Source organism: Cryptotermes secundus, unplaced genomic scaffold (assembly GCF_002891405.2).
Source record: "Cryptotermes secundus unplaced genomic scaffold, Csec_1.0 scaffold312, whole genome shotgun sequence".
NCBI classification, from domain to species: Eukaryota; Metazoa; Arthropoda; class Insecta; order Blattodea; family Kalotermitidae; genus Cryptotermes; species Cryptotermes secundus.
In genome coordinates, this window is record NW_019727091.1 from 607,639 (window position 1) to 621,960 (window position 14,322).

At 39.5% G+C, this 14,322-nt stretch overlaps 2 protein-coding genes across 3 annotated transcripts in view; both read right to left on the minus strand.

The window, feature by feature from the left end:
- The window catches only part of LOC111864352 (sodium/glucose cotransporter 5), a gene marked incomplete in the record, with an annotated part of 159,836 nt that extends 157,022 nt beyond the window's left edge, over positions 1-2,814 (minus strand). Inside the window, 1 exon segment of the mRNA XM_033751398.1 lies at positions 2,498-2,814.
- A 2,467-nt stretch (positions 2,815-5,281) lies between these two features.
- LOC111864358 (hsp70-binding protein 1) overlaps positions 5,282-14,322 on the minus strand; it is a 23,842-nt gene continuing 14,801 nt past the window's right edge. The window contains exons 5-6 of one of the 2 annotated variants that reach the window (XM_023851561.2): positions 10,772-10,963; positions 5,282-6,234 (exon numbers count right to left, since the gene is read on the minus strand). In XM_023851561.2, the coding sequence (XP_023707329.1) occupies positions 6,224-6,234; positions 10,772-10,963 (203 nt within the window). In that variant the 3' untranslated portion in view covers positions 5,282-6,223. Of the gene's footprint in view, positions 6,235-10,754; positions 10,964-14,322 lie in introns of both variants that reach the window. The other variant, XM_023851560.2, reaches the window with a different exon arrangement.

The following is a 14,322-nucleotide window of genomic DNA, read 5'->3' on the forward strand; positions in this document are numbered from 1 at the left end:
CGAATAAATCCACAAGAGATACTCTCAAGCAAATATCTTTTAAATGAATAATGGGCTACGATCACAACGAAACAACATTAAGAGGTTAAAAATTACTCCATGGCATGTAGTCCGCAAGCGAACTATACCGACCGAGCAACCGCCGCTTGTCGGCGAAGTTAGTGCCAACGTTAACGGATAGAGGGTGTCACATGGTCAGCGCAACGGATCCTCACGACCGTTAATCTCGGTTTTCTAGCCGCTATTTCCTTGAAATAGCTCCTCCAGTATCCTCACGAGGCTGAGTGGACCCTGTTCCTGACCCACTACTTCTCGAAAAATCTGGTAGCGCCGGGAATAGAACCCGGGACCTCTGGATCTGTAGGCAGGAACTCTGACCACTAGACCACAGAGGCGATTTCACATTAAGATGTTACTTTATTTTAATTCAAGGTTAATTATTTTAATTAGGAAATATCACATGCGATACATAGTTTGGAGATACAGTGCAACAATTTTTTAAGCACAATACACAACAACTGATGATGGCCGTATGCGGCCGAAACATGTAGTGAGGAAAAAGGGTGACTAAGTAATAAGCTTAATTTACGATGGAAATATATGTGTACTGAAGTTATTACTTATGTGTTATGCGCAGCTGAAATGTTTCGACGAATAAACAAAATTGGAAAGGTATAGTGCATACAGAGTACAGTTTCCACAGTTATGCTTCACACTTGGCATTCTGAATGCTCCTGTTCCAAATATGCGGGAACTGACCTATACCTTTATGGAAGTATATATTTCAATGTTGTCAACCGTTGGAAATTCTAAATGGCTATACATTTTATAAGGACCTCTAATATCAGATTGCATCAATATCCGTCAAGCGGTTCTCCCTATCACTTGCGGTCGGACAGACTTACCATACATGCTTCCACTTTATGCACGTCGTGCCAGAAACCGTTCTGATAAATTACGGATTACGATAACCTGTTTCAGGCGAACTTGATAACAATGACATAAATACAACCACTATGGCTTGTTGTGTGTGACATCAGGTGTAAATAATGAACACCATTTCGAGGATAGGGACATAAATGTTGCTGGAAATCTCGTCACTCGGGCAATATGAAGGTAAAAGTAAAGTTGTCCCTGTGTTTAACTAAGCAATATGCCATGAAGGCGTATTGGGGAGTGGATGTATAGATCCAAATTTTCTTGACCTCGACACTAGCTGGATGTGAGTGGTCAGCTTCACGCCCCTGTCGCTTTACCCCCGGTACCCATTGAATAGGAGGCTGGGTGGGCCCCAGAGCCGGTCTGGACGACTTGGAGAAAATTCTTGGCCCTACCGGGACTCGAACTCTGACCCCTCTGTCGTCCAGCCCGCAGCCAGTCGCTATACTGACTACGCTATCCCGGCTCCGCCATATATGGACATACACCAAAAATGTAATTAAAATTCTGTACAGTGATGTCCACCTACTCAAGATTCAGTATGTCGTACTATTTGGGCTTTCTGAACACTAAATTCCTGCAACTCAGAAACGAGCACATAATTATAGTCACGTAATCACTAAGTTCGGTAGCCGAGCGGTCTAAGGCATGTACTGTCTTCGCTCGCTTGGAAACTGGGATCGTGGGTTCGAATCCCACTCAGGACATGGATGTTTAGTTTGTGTGTGCGTTTTTCTGTGTTTGTGTACAGGTACAGACCTTGCGACGAGCTGATCACCCGGCCAAGGGGTCCTACTGTATGTGTGTAAGAGCTAGAAAAACCGAAGTGAACGGAGAAGTTCATGGAGGTAGGGCTAGGCCCACTGGGGCTGTAGTTCCAAGGGGGGGGGGAAATCACCAAGTTAGAAGAGCTGACCTAATAATGTGCATTATTCTGACACTAATAATTCAGTACGAAAATTTAAAACCGCTAACTATAACAAACGATCCAGCATGTGTTTACAGCTTCCGGATCGTAGTGAAATATTCACAATGTACAAACACCTAACTATAAATATCTTCACAGCAACGGAACTTGACGTGGTAATAATGAGGCAGTAGTTTTATAACCACAAAGTGACAGCTGAATAATTGTCACATAAGACACACAACCTAAATTTACTCAAATGTTCGGAAGGGTGAAAAGAGTAAGTAACCTAACTCTGAAGCTTTCAAATGAGTGCAAACAGAATTACGAAACTGTCAAAAATAATATCATCCGAGCTTCTAGCTATACACCCAATGTCACATATACATTCTCCTGCACCGGCCGGTTGTCTTTTAACATATATACATATACTTCCGCAATAACAGCACTCTTGTACAGCCGGTTCAACGAACAACACGTACAGAGCAATGTCCTTCAGTATGCGAATTCCCTTTATTATAAGAAACAAGATAATCATATGTTCTGTGTTGTTGCTGGATGCCCGAAAAGGCAGTAAGAAAAGCAATATTCTGAATAAGAACAGCGTAAATCACTCGTGATAATCTGGCAAACCAAACTAACACTTACGTGTTGTTAGATGGGCATGGCTAGGTGAAACATACCTTCGAGAGTGGTTGTTAAATACTGACAGTCGGCAAGTGTGAAGTCTGGAAATATTTTGAACCACAATGTCAGACAACTCTGTAGATTATGCAACTTGACCAAATCTACACTGCAACTGCAATGGTGGTGCCGGTCCAAAAAGCCGCTACGTCTGCGCACGACGGTGGCTACCGGTGGAATAACAAATTGCAACTGCCTGAAGGTAAAACTGAAGCAAACTGGTGTAACGCCCGGTTGTTTCGTTCGTCCGCATATCGACCGCTTCGTTTATACGTGGTCGGGCAGACGCTCTACTGCAAGTTCTAGAAGTTTCAGTTCTCCGTTCTTTTACCATTCGCCACCACGCGCATGTTCCTTACCCATTCCTGCGCATGATCAAGGTGGATGCTCTGAAGGCTCCGAAGCCATTCAAGATATGTCACTTCGCTTGTGAATGCCGACGTGTAAGAAAAATTAATTTTGTTACATACTGATCATTCCCTTAAAAAACATAATTTCCAGTATTCAAGTAAATTTGGCAATATAACCCTAACCCCCATCTTTTTGCTTAGGTAACTGGAGAAATACGCAGTTACAATTATAATGATTAAGTATTGATCAATTCTAAAACTCGCATTTATGATTTAACGCAGACTTCTGTAACTGGCGGTCTCTTTCAACACACGAAATCCCAGTAATTGAAAATTTCCTTATGCATTAACAGTTTAATAGTGCGAGGTATTTGGGTTAATGGTCACACAACATACATTAAAAATGACAGAATTCTGAAATTCACAATTTAAATACCAGGAATAATTAAATGTTTTTTTTCCAAGTAACCACTCACTTGACAATGTTTCATAAAAGTCACGCTTACGCAGGAATTTCCTGGATGGTTCCATCTGATACTGCAATTCTTGCCACAGGATCATGTCTCCACTGGAGTTTCATACAAAAGGTTTTGCATGCACCCCCAGAGAAATAAATCCAGTGGAGTCAAGACACAGGCGTGAGGGGGGGCAGGAATTAAATTGTAAATATTTCAGTGATTTAACTGTGCCTTCATCAAAATATAATCCATATTGTGATCTTCTAGGTTATGATGTCATAGGGAATCAAATAGGCTACTCTAGAAGTAATGCTCTACATTTGTATTCAGGAGGTGACCAGTTTAAATCTCAGCCAGAACACTGGCTAACCTGACTGAGGTTTTTCATGATTTTCCTTAGTTTCTCAAGTAAATTCCAGAAAAGTACCTGAATCTGGCCATGACCACTTTCTTCCCAATTCTTTCCAATTCATCACTCATTAGTCATCCTGCCACTCATTGTTGGGGAACGCGGTAGCGTAGTTGGTTGAGGCACTATTCTATAAGCCAGAAGGTTGCAGGATTGCATCCCAATGAGGTGGATTTTTTCAATTGACCTAATCCTTCCAGCCACACTATGGCGGTGGGGTCGATTCAGCCTCTTAACAGAAATGAGTACCAGGAATATTCCTGGGAGTAAAGGGCGACCAGCACGTAAGGCTGACCACCTTACCGCCATCTGTGAACTGATTGTCTAGAAAATGTGGGAGCCTCAACATCTCACAACCTTATGGGCCTCCATGGCCTGTTAATGGGATACCTTTACCTTTACTTACTTACCACCCATTGTTACACCTGAAGGTGTTTTTAAATAATGAACAAAAATTAATTTTAAAGAGGCACCACATAGGGTGATAGACAGTACCAATGTTTTAGAGGAACAAAGTCTCTCTGTCGTCAGTGTATGACAACAAAATTGGTGAAGGGAGAGATAAGGGAAATGGGTTACAATTGTAATATGGGAGCCTTTTTTTTATAATTCTTAATGAGCTGGAAAGAAGAGTTAGTGAACTTCCCACAAATCAAATGGGTGTATATTTAAAGGTGGATGAGGACCAAATTACTGCAAATTGTAATTAGATCATATTTCATACACAGTCCAAACATTTTAATATAAAAGTTCTTGCATATATTACTTTGATTTCCACTTCTATTTCTGTCCAATTCTGGATGTTTAATACACCCTGTGAAAGCTTTCAAGACAAAGGGGCCAATTTCTTTTGTGACTGCAGAGGTCTTTCTTCTCAACAATGTGGCATATTGCTGAAGGCAAGGAGTGTGAAGCTGGCACAGCCAGCTGTTGCTAGGGAACGGCTCTGGAAACATGCCCATTGCTAGGCAACAGATTCATAACATGCAACAGTGGAGTAACTGGGAAGTGGTGTTCTCTCTGTGCCCCAAGCAATAGCTATGTGATACAACAGAAGAACTGTTGGGAGAAGTGTTTTCTATGTGGTACATGACAAGGCTATATAAGGAGTCGACTGTGCATTGTGCATTAGGTCAGCACCTGGAAGCCAGTTAGTACGGCGATATGATGCGATAAACCAGTCCATGAACTTAATGACTGTACCACATATGTGCTGTAGTTGTACTGATCTATCAAGTACATAAATTAGACTGTTATGGTTATTTGTAGCCATGGATTATAAGCGTTCAATAAATCCAATTATGAATCCAAACCTTATGTCTAGTCACTAACATGTGACAATATTCTTGTTAACATGAAAGTCTTCAAGAAACTATACACCATTGGACAAAAAATACAAGATAAAAATACTAAGGAGTTCAGCTTCAAATATAATGGATATTCAGCATTGGATCACAGTCACCATATTTGTTGAGTGGTTTGCACCATACAGGCAATGTTTCTCAATGGTATTCATGGCATTCAAAATAAGAAATAAGAAAAAACACTGCTATTTAATTACCAAGACACTTCATCTTTTGTGTACTGACTTATGATATAATAGCTACGATATTACAGAACAATAGTTAACTCCCTCATAAATCCTGCATTTTCATCAGCTACAATGAAATGACTATAAATACTTGTGATTGATGTTCGAACAGTTTCTACATTTCTCTCTTCTAAACATCCTATAACAGGCATTTATAACAACACAAATTCTTCACTGTTAATAGCTGTTATTACAAGAGACTTCCACTGCACAAGATTATTATCAAAAGTTCAATTTGTTTCAGCAGGCTTTATTGATGCACATTCCTATACACTTTCTTAATGCTTTAAATGGGGAAATACATTGTTCTTGAGTTTACGTTTCTCTAAACATAAATATGCATGTATACAAAACCTAACACTGCTTTCAATCATTTAAGGCATTCTTTGTAACAAAAACACAAAGACACTTTAATTTCCTAAAAACATAATTTTATCAAATAAAGATTAAAGAACACAATATACAAATGAAAGTGGTGTTAAAACAATGAAACATTTATACTTACATAAAAGAAAGAAAGTAGGAAAGAATGAATGAAAGGAAGAAGAAAGAAAGAAAGAAAGAAAGAAAGAAAGAAAAGCTAGTAGATCTTTAAGCACTATCAAAATTTGAATGATCACTGATGACCATTCTTTTCTTTATTTCTCTACAAGAGAATTATAATTTTTTAACTCAATGTACAGGGTTAACAAAAGCATCCGATTTGTTATTACTGTAGCCACAGTACTGGTTCAGATGATCTGAACTACAATTACAGCTGGAGAAACTTGAATTATCATCACTCTGAACAAAGCAGATTATGTCACGTTTCATACATAAAATCTATTCTACCTTTCTTCTTCAGCTTCTCCACTGAAAATTATCCTTAAAAGATTCTTGGTATACTCATGTTCCTCCTGAAAATAAAGTAAAAGAACATTTACAATATAGCATAATACAGCAGTTATCACAAATAATCATAATTTCTACACACTAATTCTTTGGATTAATAAATAATCTGCCCATATATAGGATTTGAGGTTCCCCTGGTAGTAGAACCACCTACCAGATCATATGGTACAATCTCAAATCATCCACACTCTTCTCATGATGCCAACATTTAAAAACCATAAGGATAAAGAAATCACTACAGGTACACATCACTATGGAGCTGGAATACCACAGTTGGTATAGTGACTAGCTGCAGTCTGGAACACTGAGGGGTCAGAGTTCAAGTCCTGTTAGAAGCAAGATTTTTCTCTTTTCCACATTGTGCAGACTGGTTCTGGGGCTCACCCAGCCTCCTATCCAAAGGGTGCCGGGGGCTCTTTCCCTGGTGGTAAAGCTGACTACTCACCTCCAAGAATACGCGGCTCTATATATCCACTCCCACATGTCATAGTGAAGTGCCTAATTAGTTGAGCATTGGGACAACTTTACCTTTTATATGTCTCTCTTTCAACAAAATCAGAAGAGTAGGAAATGAATGAAAGATACCAGCTTCTGTATACGCTGAAGATATTAATTTATTAAGTGGAAACATAAATACGATGAGGAACAAGAAGTTGTGGGAAGAACTAAACTCCTACTTTCCTTTCACTAAAATCTGAGTACGTGATATGAGAAGTAGAAAAACTTGGAATCAGTAAAACAATATGATCTGAGGTGCTGCATACTGGTAATGATGATAGGGATAAGAGGGATGTATAAAGTACATTACTGAGATGACCTTGGGTGGCATGATACACATACCAAGTTTCCTGATGATCAGTTCAGGCATTTAAGTAATATGAGGGGCAGTCAAATGAAAACGGATCAGAAGCCAAAACATATTAAAGAACATTTCTTACCTCAAAAGTAATCTCCAAAACTGTTAATACATTTATCCCACTGGGAGATAAGACAGTCAAACCCATCTTTGAAAAAGCCTGTGGGCTGTCTAAGGAACCACGTCTTTACCCGGCCACACACGTCTTCGTCCGATGCAAACCAATGTCCACGAATGTCTCTCTTCAGGTCTTCAAAAATGTGAAAAATCACATGCGGAGAGATCTGGGCTGTAGGGGGGATGTTGAAGCACTTCCCAACCAAATCTCTGTAGCGTATTCCTCACAGAGTTGGCACTGTGGGGGCTCACATTAATTTCTTCCACAGTGATCTGTCAGTTTGCCCAGATATGACCATCCGATGAGCAATAACATCAGGAGTGATGACATGATTAGCCTGTCCTGGGCTAGCATCATCTTGCAGTGACATGCTGTGTTCGCCGTAAACAACAGACATGCGACAATGAATTTCTTGTCCTCCTACTCCTTCAGCAGTCAAAAAGCGCACTACACTTCATTGTTCTTCTTTACCCACCTCCATTACTGATGTTGGATGACCATATGTAATGCTAACCTTACTTCCAGCACAACAAACAAATGACTAGTGTGCAAGGGCACGTTGTCACTGTGCTTTCCTGAGTCCCCACCACATGTTCGTACCGTAAGCAAATTCCAGTGTTACCAACTTGCGTGCTGTGTGAGTTATGTGGGGTGACCCATTTTCATTTGATTGCCCCTTATATTACAGTAATTAACAATCTGAGAGACTCTAACTGTTGGTATTACTGATGGGAGGGATGTATGAAGTACACTACTGAGATTGCCTCAAGTGGCATGATATATATACAAAGTTTCATGATGACTGGTTCAGGCATTCAAGTAATATTAGGGTTATCATCTCAGCAATCTGAGGCTACAATATTGGTATTACTGACAGCAGGGATTTATAAATTACGCCACTGAGATGGCCTCAGGTGGCATGATACACACACCAAGTTTCACAGAAATTGGTTCAGAAGGGAGGGGGTTACACATACAGATACACACAGACAGCAAGGTGATCTCATAAGCCTACTTTGTTTCAAAATACGGAAAGTAGGATAAACATAGAGAAACACTATTAGAAGTTAGTAAGAAGGCTAATGTCAAAATAAGTACAGATAAAACAATGTATATGTACATATCTCAATGCCAGAATGCAAGACAAAACTGATAATATATAGGCTGTCATTAAATACTTTGAAAATTTTGTGAAAAACATAGCTGGGGAACAACAGTAATAGATTTATATGACTGTCTTGAGGGAATTAAAAGGACATTAAATTTGTGAACTACCACTATTATCTAGTTCAAAATATTACTTCCCCCTGTGTACCACCTAAAAACCTAAAGAATAATATTCATAAAACTGTAACTTTTTATCTACTGGTTAATAAGGCTGTAAAAATTGGTCTCCTGCCTTTAAGGGAGGAACACAGATCAAAGGTATTTGAGAATTCAGTGATGAGGCCCAAAAATATACATAACACAAACCTTCACAATGTGTATTCTTCACCAAAGAGTAGGATGAAGAAACCAAGGAAGATGAGATGGGTGGGACATGTATGAAAATCTCAAGGAAAGAAACCACTTGGGAAACTTAGGTGCAAATGGGAGAACCATACTGTAATGTGGATGACCAGAGTGTTGCTAGGTAGTGGGCCTTTAAACACATGCAACATACACCTGCAACAATGGAACGAGGTTATGCAACCTGCTTATAGGCAATGGCTCAGTAAACAGACTTCCACGCAGGAGGAATGATGTCACACTGCTACGGTACTATCAAGTGACTTGTTTTCTTTTTTGTTCATGTGGTGCCTATATAACAAATATCTGTTTAACGTTAAGTCAGGGTGTGGAGAGTTCAGGAGAGCTCAAGGCAATTGGGAGACTAGTGCAGAAGGCTTACAAGAGAAGTGAATTCAACATAGTAAAGTGAGATGTAAGTTGCAGAGTGAATTGGAATCAGGAGTACAGAAGAATATAGGAGGTTGGCCTGTGAAGATTTGACATACGATTTGAAAACTTTATGAGTGCTACAGTGCAGTGATATTGGGAGTGTGTGATCCAATGAGACTGTTATACATAGTTTGTGTTGAGATCAGTTGCCAGGGGATGACTAGTGAAGACTGGGAATCCTAGTGAGTGTGCAGCGGTGAAATGTAAAGTGTGGAAATCAGTGATAGCACTGTATATCCTGTATATAAGTGTGATTAAGAGAGGTTGTAACCAAAGTGTTATTAAATCCTATCATCCTAACTAGAACCCGTCATTCTTGTCACGCGTATCATCCTACACGTGACAATCTTAAAGTAGATTAGGGTAATAAGGGGTATGTGGTAGCATAGTTGGCTTAGGCACTATGATACAAGGGGAAAGGTTGTGGGTTTGAGTCCTAATGGGTGTATTTTTCTCAATTTACCTAATTCTTCCAGCAGCATTATGGCCCTGGGGTTGACTCAGCCTCTAACAGAAATGAGTACCAGGAATCTTTCTGGGGGGTACCAGCATCTGTGAGCCAATGGTCTAAAGATGTGGGGGCCTCAAGGTCTCACAACGCTATGGGCCTCCACGGCCTGTTACAGGGATAACTTTACCATTTACCTTAGGGAAATAAAATGTGAGGGACTGGAATGGATGTCTTGAGATAAGATCCAGTGGTGGAGACTTGTATGATAATGGCATTTGCATTCCAAATTTATGCAGTGCTGTTACATCAGTGTAACAAATGATAAGAGAGATGACAGAATGTATTATTTTTCTCTCTCCAATCCTGTAACTTCAACCATGTTGACTTTTGTTTGACACTACCACAAAAGGGTTAATGCATTAATTAATTTAGTATGGTTAATGTTACACTGTGGCATCCTGTTGCAATTTTCACTTAGTGTCGATTAGTTTTTTTACAGTTTCACATGTGACACTATGTTCTATAAAATTTACTGACTTTAAATGTTTACAAGTCCATTGCTATATGTTTCGGCCAATGTGGTCATCATCAGGTGTTAGAAATTACTGTGTGAGGAAACTTCTGTCTTCTGTTGTTGCTTATTTTGTTAATATGCAAGTCCTCTCAATGCACATGTGTCTGAAACATGTGTAAATTTTCTATTAGAATTCATGTATGCAAAGTCTTTTATGTATAGTGTAATTACTTATTTGTATATACACAACAGGAGAAAACACAACCCACCAACCCAAATAATTTAACACCTGATGATGACCACATTGGTTGAAACATGTAGTGATGATCTTTTAAACTTTTTAAAGTGAATATTTATAGACCATAGTGTTACATATGAGACTAAAGAACTATGTTTCTTGAGGGATAAAACCCTCACAAATAACTAGCTAGAACCTGAGATATGTGGTCTTCAAAGTGATAAATATTAAAATTATGGACTTCTGAATGTGACGCTATGTAGTCTGGCAGAGAGGTCCAATTGTTTTAATGGAACCTGCTGCAGCAATCTTCACTTTGAAGATGGACTGCGCCTCAGAAGACTGTAATATTTGATATAAGATGTACTTATAATATCTAAAGTAACTTAAAAATAAGCCAGAAGTACTTGTCGATCCTCCTTTCCTTGGCTTTGCTCCAAGAATTTACAGAGAGTAGACCGTAGCTGCAGATGTGGCTGGCGACATTCATTCAGAGATGGTGCATGATCAGTGACTAGGGCTTGTAATGCTGACAGCAAGTGCTCCAAAGCTGGCTGGCAGTCCTCACTCACCAACCCCACCAGCTGCTCCACAAAACCCATCTTAAACAATTCATCTGTAACGAAATAATAATCATAATCATCAACATCAACATCAACAACAACAACAATACCACCACCACCAGCAGTAGCACTGTCACAATTCTCATCTGAACTGTTCATTATTAAAACATTAACACAAACAGAAGATGGCAGCAGTAAAATTTATGCAGAGCTGGTATTACAGAACTGATCTGTGCTGGAAAATTCTGCTCTTGAAAGCTGTGCTGCTTAGTATATATTCTTCTATGAGGGCTATCTGGAAACTAACTTCTGTTATTTTAGTTGCGTGAGGTAGCATCGCATGACTCACTGCCTTGTAAACTATCACATAACTGGTCGCCTGGTGTTTGTTCTTGTCTATGCAGAGTGAGTTATAATGTTCCCTGCGATTGATAATCCCACAGCTGGGAAATTCATGCTGTTATCTGCTTTCTTCACATAAAAACATGAATGCCATGGAAATCCATCATGAATTATGAACAGTGGTCTATGGCCAAAATGTAATAAGTGAAGCAATTGTATGTCCAAAGGTAGGTGAACAAATGTTCATGATGAAGAGCTAAGTGGTTGGCCATCTGAGTGAGCTATAATCTTGTTCAGAGTGTTGACCAAAAAATGTGTGAAAATGGTGCTTCATAATTTCAGAACTTGTGTGTGAATATCCACAAATTTCATGCACTCTTCGCTATGACATTATCATAGTCAGGCTAGGTTATGATCACAAGTTCTGCGCAAAATGGGTTCTGAAAATGTTCATGGGTGTGCACAAAACACAGAGCACAAAAACTGTGATGAATTTCTTAACACTTTGCGGACCGCGCACCCTTTAAAAGGTTTTTTTGCTTTTAAACATGGTGGACTGTTCGCATGTTAACAGGTTTTTAGACCACAATAAGTTGCAACACACTATACATGGCTCTGGCGCCAACTACATTGCACACAACCACCTGCAGATGTGTGATAAGACTCTGCAATGTTTAGTTACCAGTCAGTAACTTGACCTCGATGTTTACTTAACCAACTATAAAGGAAAATGCTTTGCCTTCTTCAAGCTGTGTGTATCAGCCAGTAGCTAGTGGGGAGAATGGACCAAGGACAAATTCTCCTCCGATGACCTAGCTGACCTGCCTTGTGAGACGTGTAGTAATGGATTGTCATTCAGACAGCGACAGTGATGGGGGACAACAAAGAATTGTGGCCACAGACAGTAAAAGTGACAGTAGCTCCGACGATAATGCAGGTAATAACATTGCACGTAGTAACATTGCAGGGACAGCAAAAAATCTAAACCCTGATTCAAAATTGAAATACAAAGCATTTCTGATGAATGTGGCAAAGGCCTGGGCTGACATCCAATGTAGTGCTCCATGATAACATGTGTCCACATACACCTGCTAGCACTCGAGAACTGCTGCAGCATTTCAACTTGGAGTTGTTTGACCACCCTCCTTACAGCCCTGATCTCACTCCAAGCGACTACTGCCTATTTACCTCCCTGAAGGACTGACTGGGATCACAGTACTTCAACAGTAATGAGGAGCTGATGGGAGGAATCAAAACATGGCTGAGCTCATAGGCAGCAGACTTCTTTGACACAGGCATACAGAAACTTACTCCCTCTTATAAAACGTGCCTCAATTCCAGAGGTGACTATGTTGAGAAGTCACTTAAGTATGTATGTATTTGTTGCACATAATAGAACTTTCTTTCTCATTGGTACAAAGATTATGTTTTTGGACATCATCAATTGTCTTGTCTTCATCTAAAAACCATTGTTTATTTTTCAAAAAACATCACTTTGGAGACTGGATTCTGTCTCTGTCTTCAGGTGAAACCTATTCAGTTGTGCCCAATTGAAAGACTTAGTCCCTATCGCCGGGTCCGGAGAAATTTTATATTCTCTCAAATAGTTTCCCAAACTCTATTTATATACACCTCAGTGTCTAAGTTTCCCAAAGCTATGAACCTATTTCATATTTCAACATGACACTGCTCTTTACGCTTTATCTTGTTTAATTTCTTGAGATTGAACCTCTCCATATTAACTCTGTGCGTTGTTTGTTTACTCATTGCCAGTATCTCCCTAAATTTTACCACCACCAGCAGATCACAATCTGCTACCCTGAACAATTGGACATCAAGTATACCTGAATGCAAGCTCCTGTCTATCAAAATATGGTCGAGTTGGTTGTAAGGCTTTCCATCACGAGATGTCCAAGTAAATTTATGAATGTTACAATGTGGGAACATTGTACCTTTGACAGTAAGATTTTTGGATGTGGCAAATTTTGCTGCTCTAACTCCATTATCATTACTGATTTCATGCAAACTCTCATTCCAAACTGTTGGTTTGGAACTGTCTCCCCTATCTACTTTGGTAACGAAATCTCCAAACAACATTTTTATATTGTATTTAGGGTATTTATCAAATACATGTTCTACTTCTTCGTAGAACCTTTCAAATCATCATTTTTATCTTCTGTTGGGACATGAATACTCAGAACAATGATATCTCCCAATCCACCTCTTAGTATTATGTATGACATCATATTACTAATGAACTTTACCCCCTTAACTGCTGATATGATTCTCTTATGTATGGGGGGGGGGGAACTCTAATTCACGATTCTCATTCCGATTTCCATTGGAAAATGTTTATTCACCTACTGGTTCAGTGCCATCTCTGTCCCATCAGACCTCTTGTATTCTGATATTTCTTCCACCGCTGTCCTTAGTGAACCTGCCCTATATACTTATAATATTCCAAGTGCCAAATCTCATTATCTATTTTCTATCACTTAGGTCGTTTATCCAAAGAATCCATCCAGGTCTGCAGCTTCTTCTGATCTTTCATAACAGGCTTATTTTTTATGTTGTGGAGTTGTTAGCCCCACACCCAACCCCCAAGCTGGAGGACCACCCCTTGTCAGCTGTCTGCAACTGCTTATTCAATATATTTGCAGCTACCCTCCATGTGACTTAACATATTGTACTGAAAAATGAGAAACAATTAGTGCAAGGTCAAAATTATGCCTACTGCACAATACTGTGACATTTCAGTGCATTGCCAGACCACAGCTACTAAACATGTTCCAACAAGCATAACAGAAGGATGTCATCTCTAGGCCATGCCCAAAATATGAACACACAACAACAGAGTAGGCTGTATTTTCCACGTCCACAGCGATGTCTCGCAGTGGTGGGTGGTGGTCATGTGATATACGAGGGGGGACCCAAAAATAACCGGAATTTATTTTTGTTATTTTTTATTTTTGCATTTTTATTGAACTGTATATTAGTCCCCTTCAAAGTATTGTCCATGTGCATTAATGCACTTGTCCCAACGCTTTTGCCACTGCTCAAAACAGTGCTG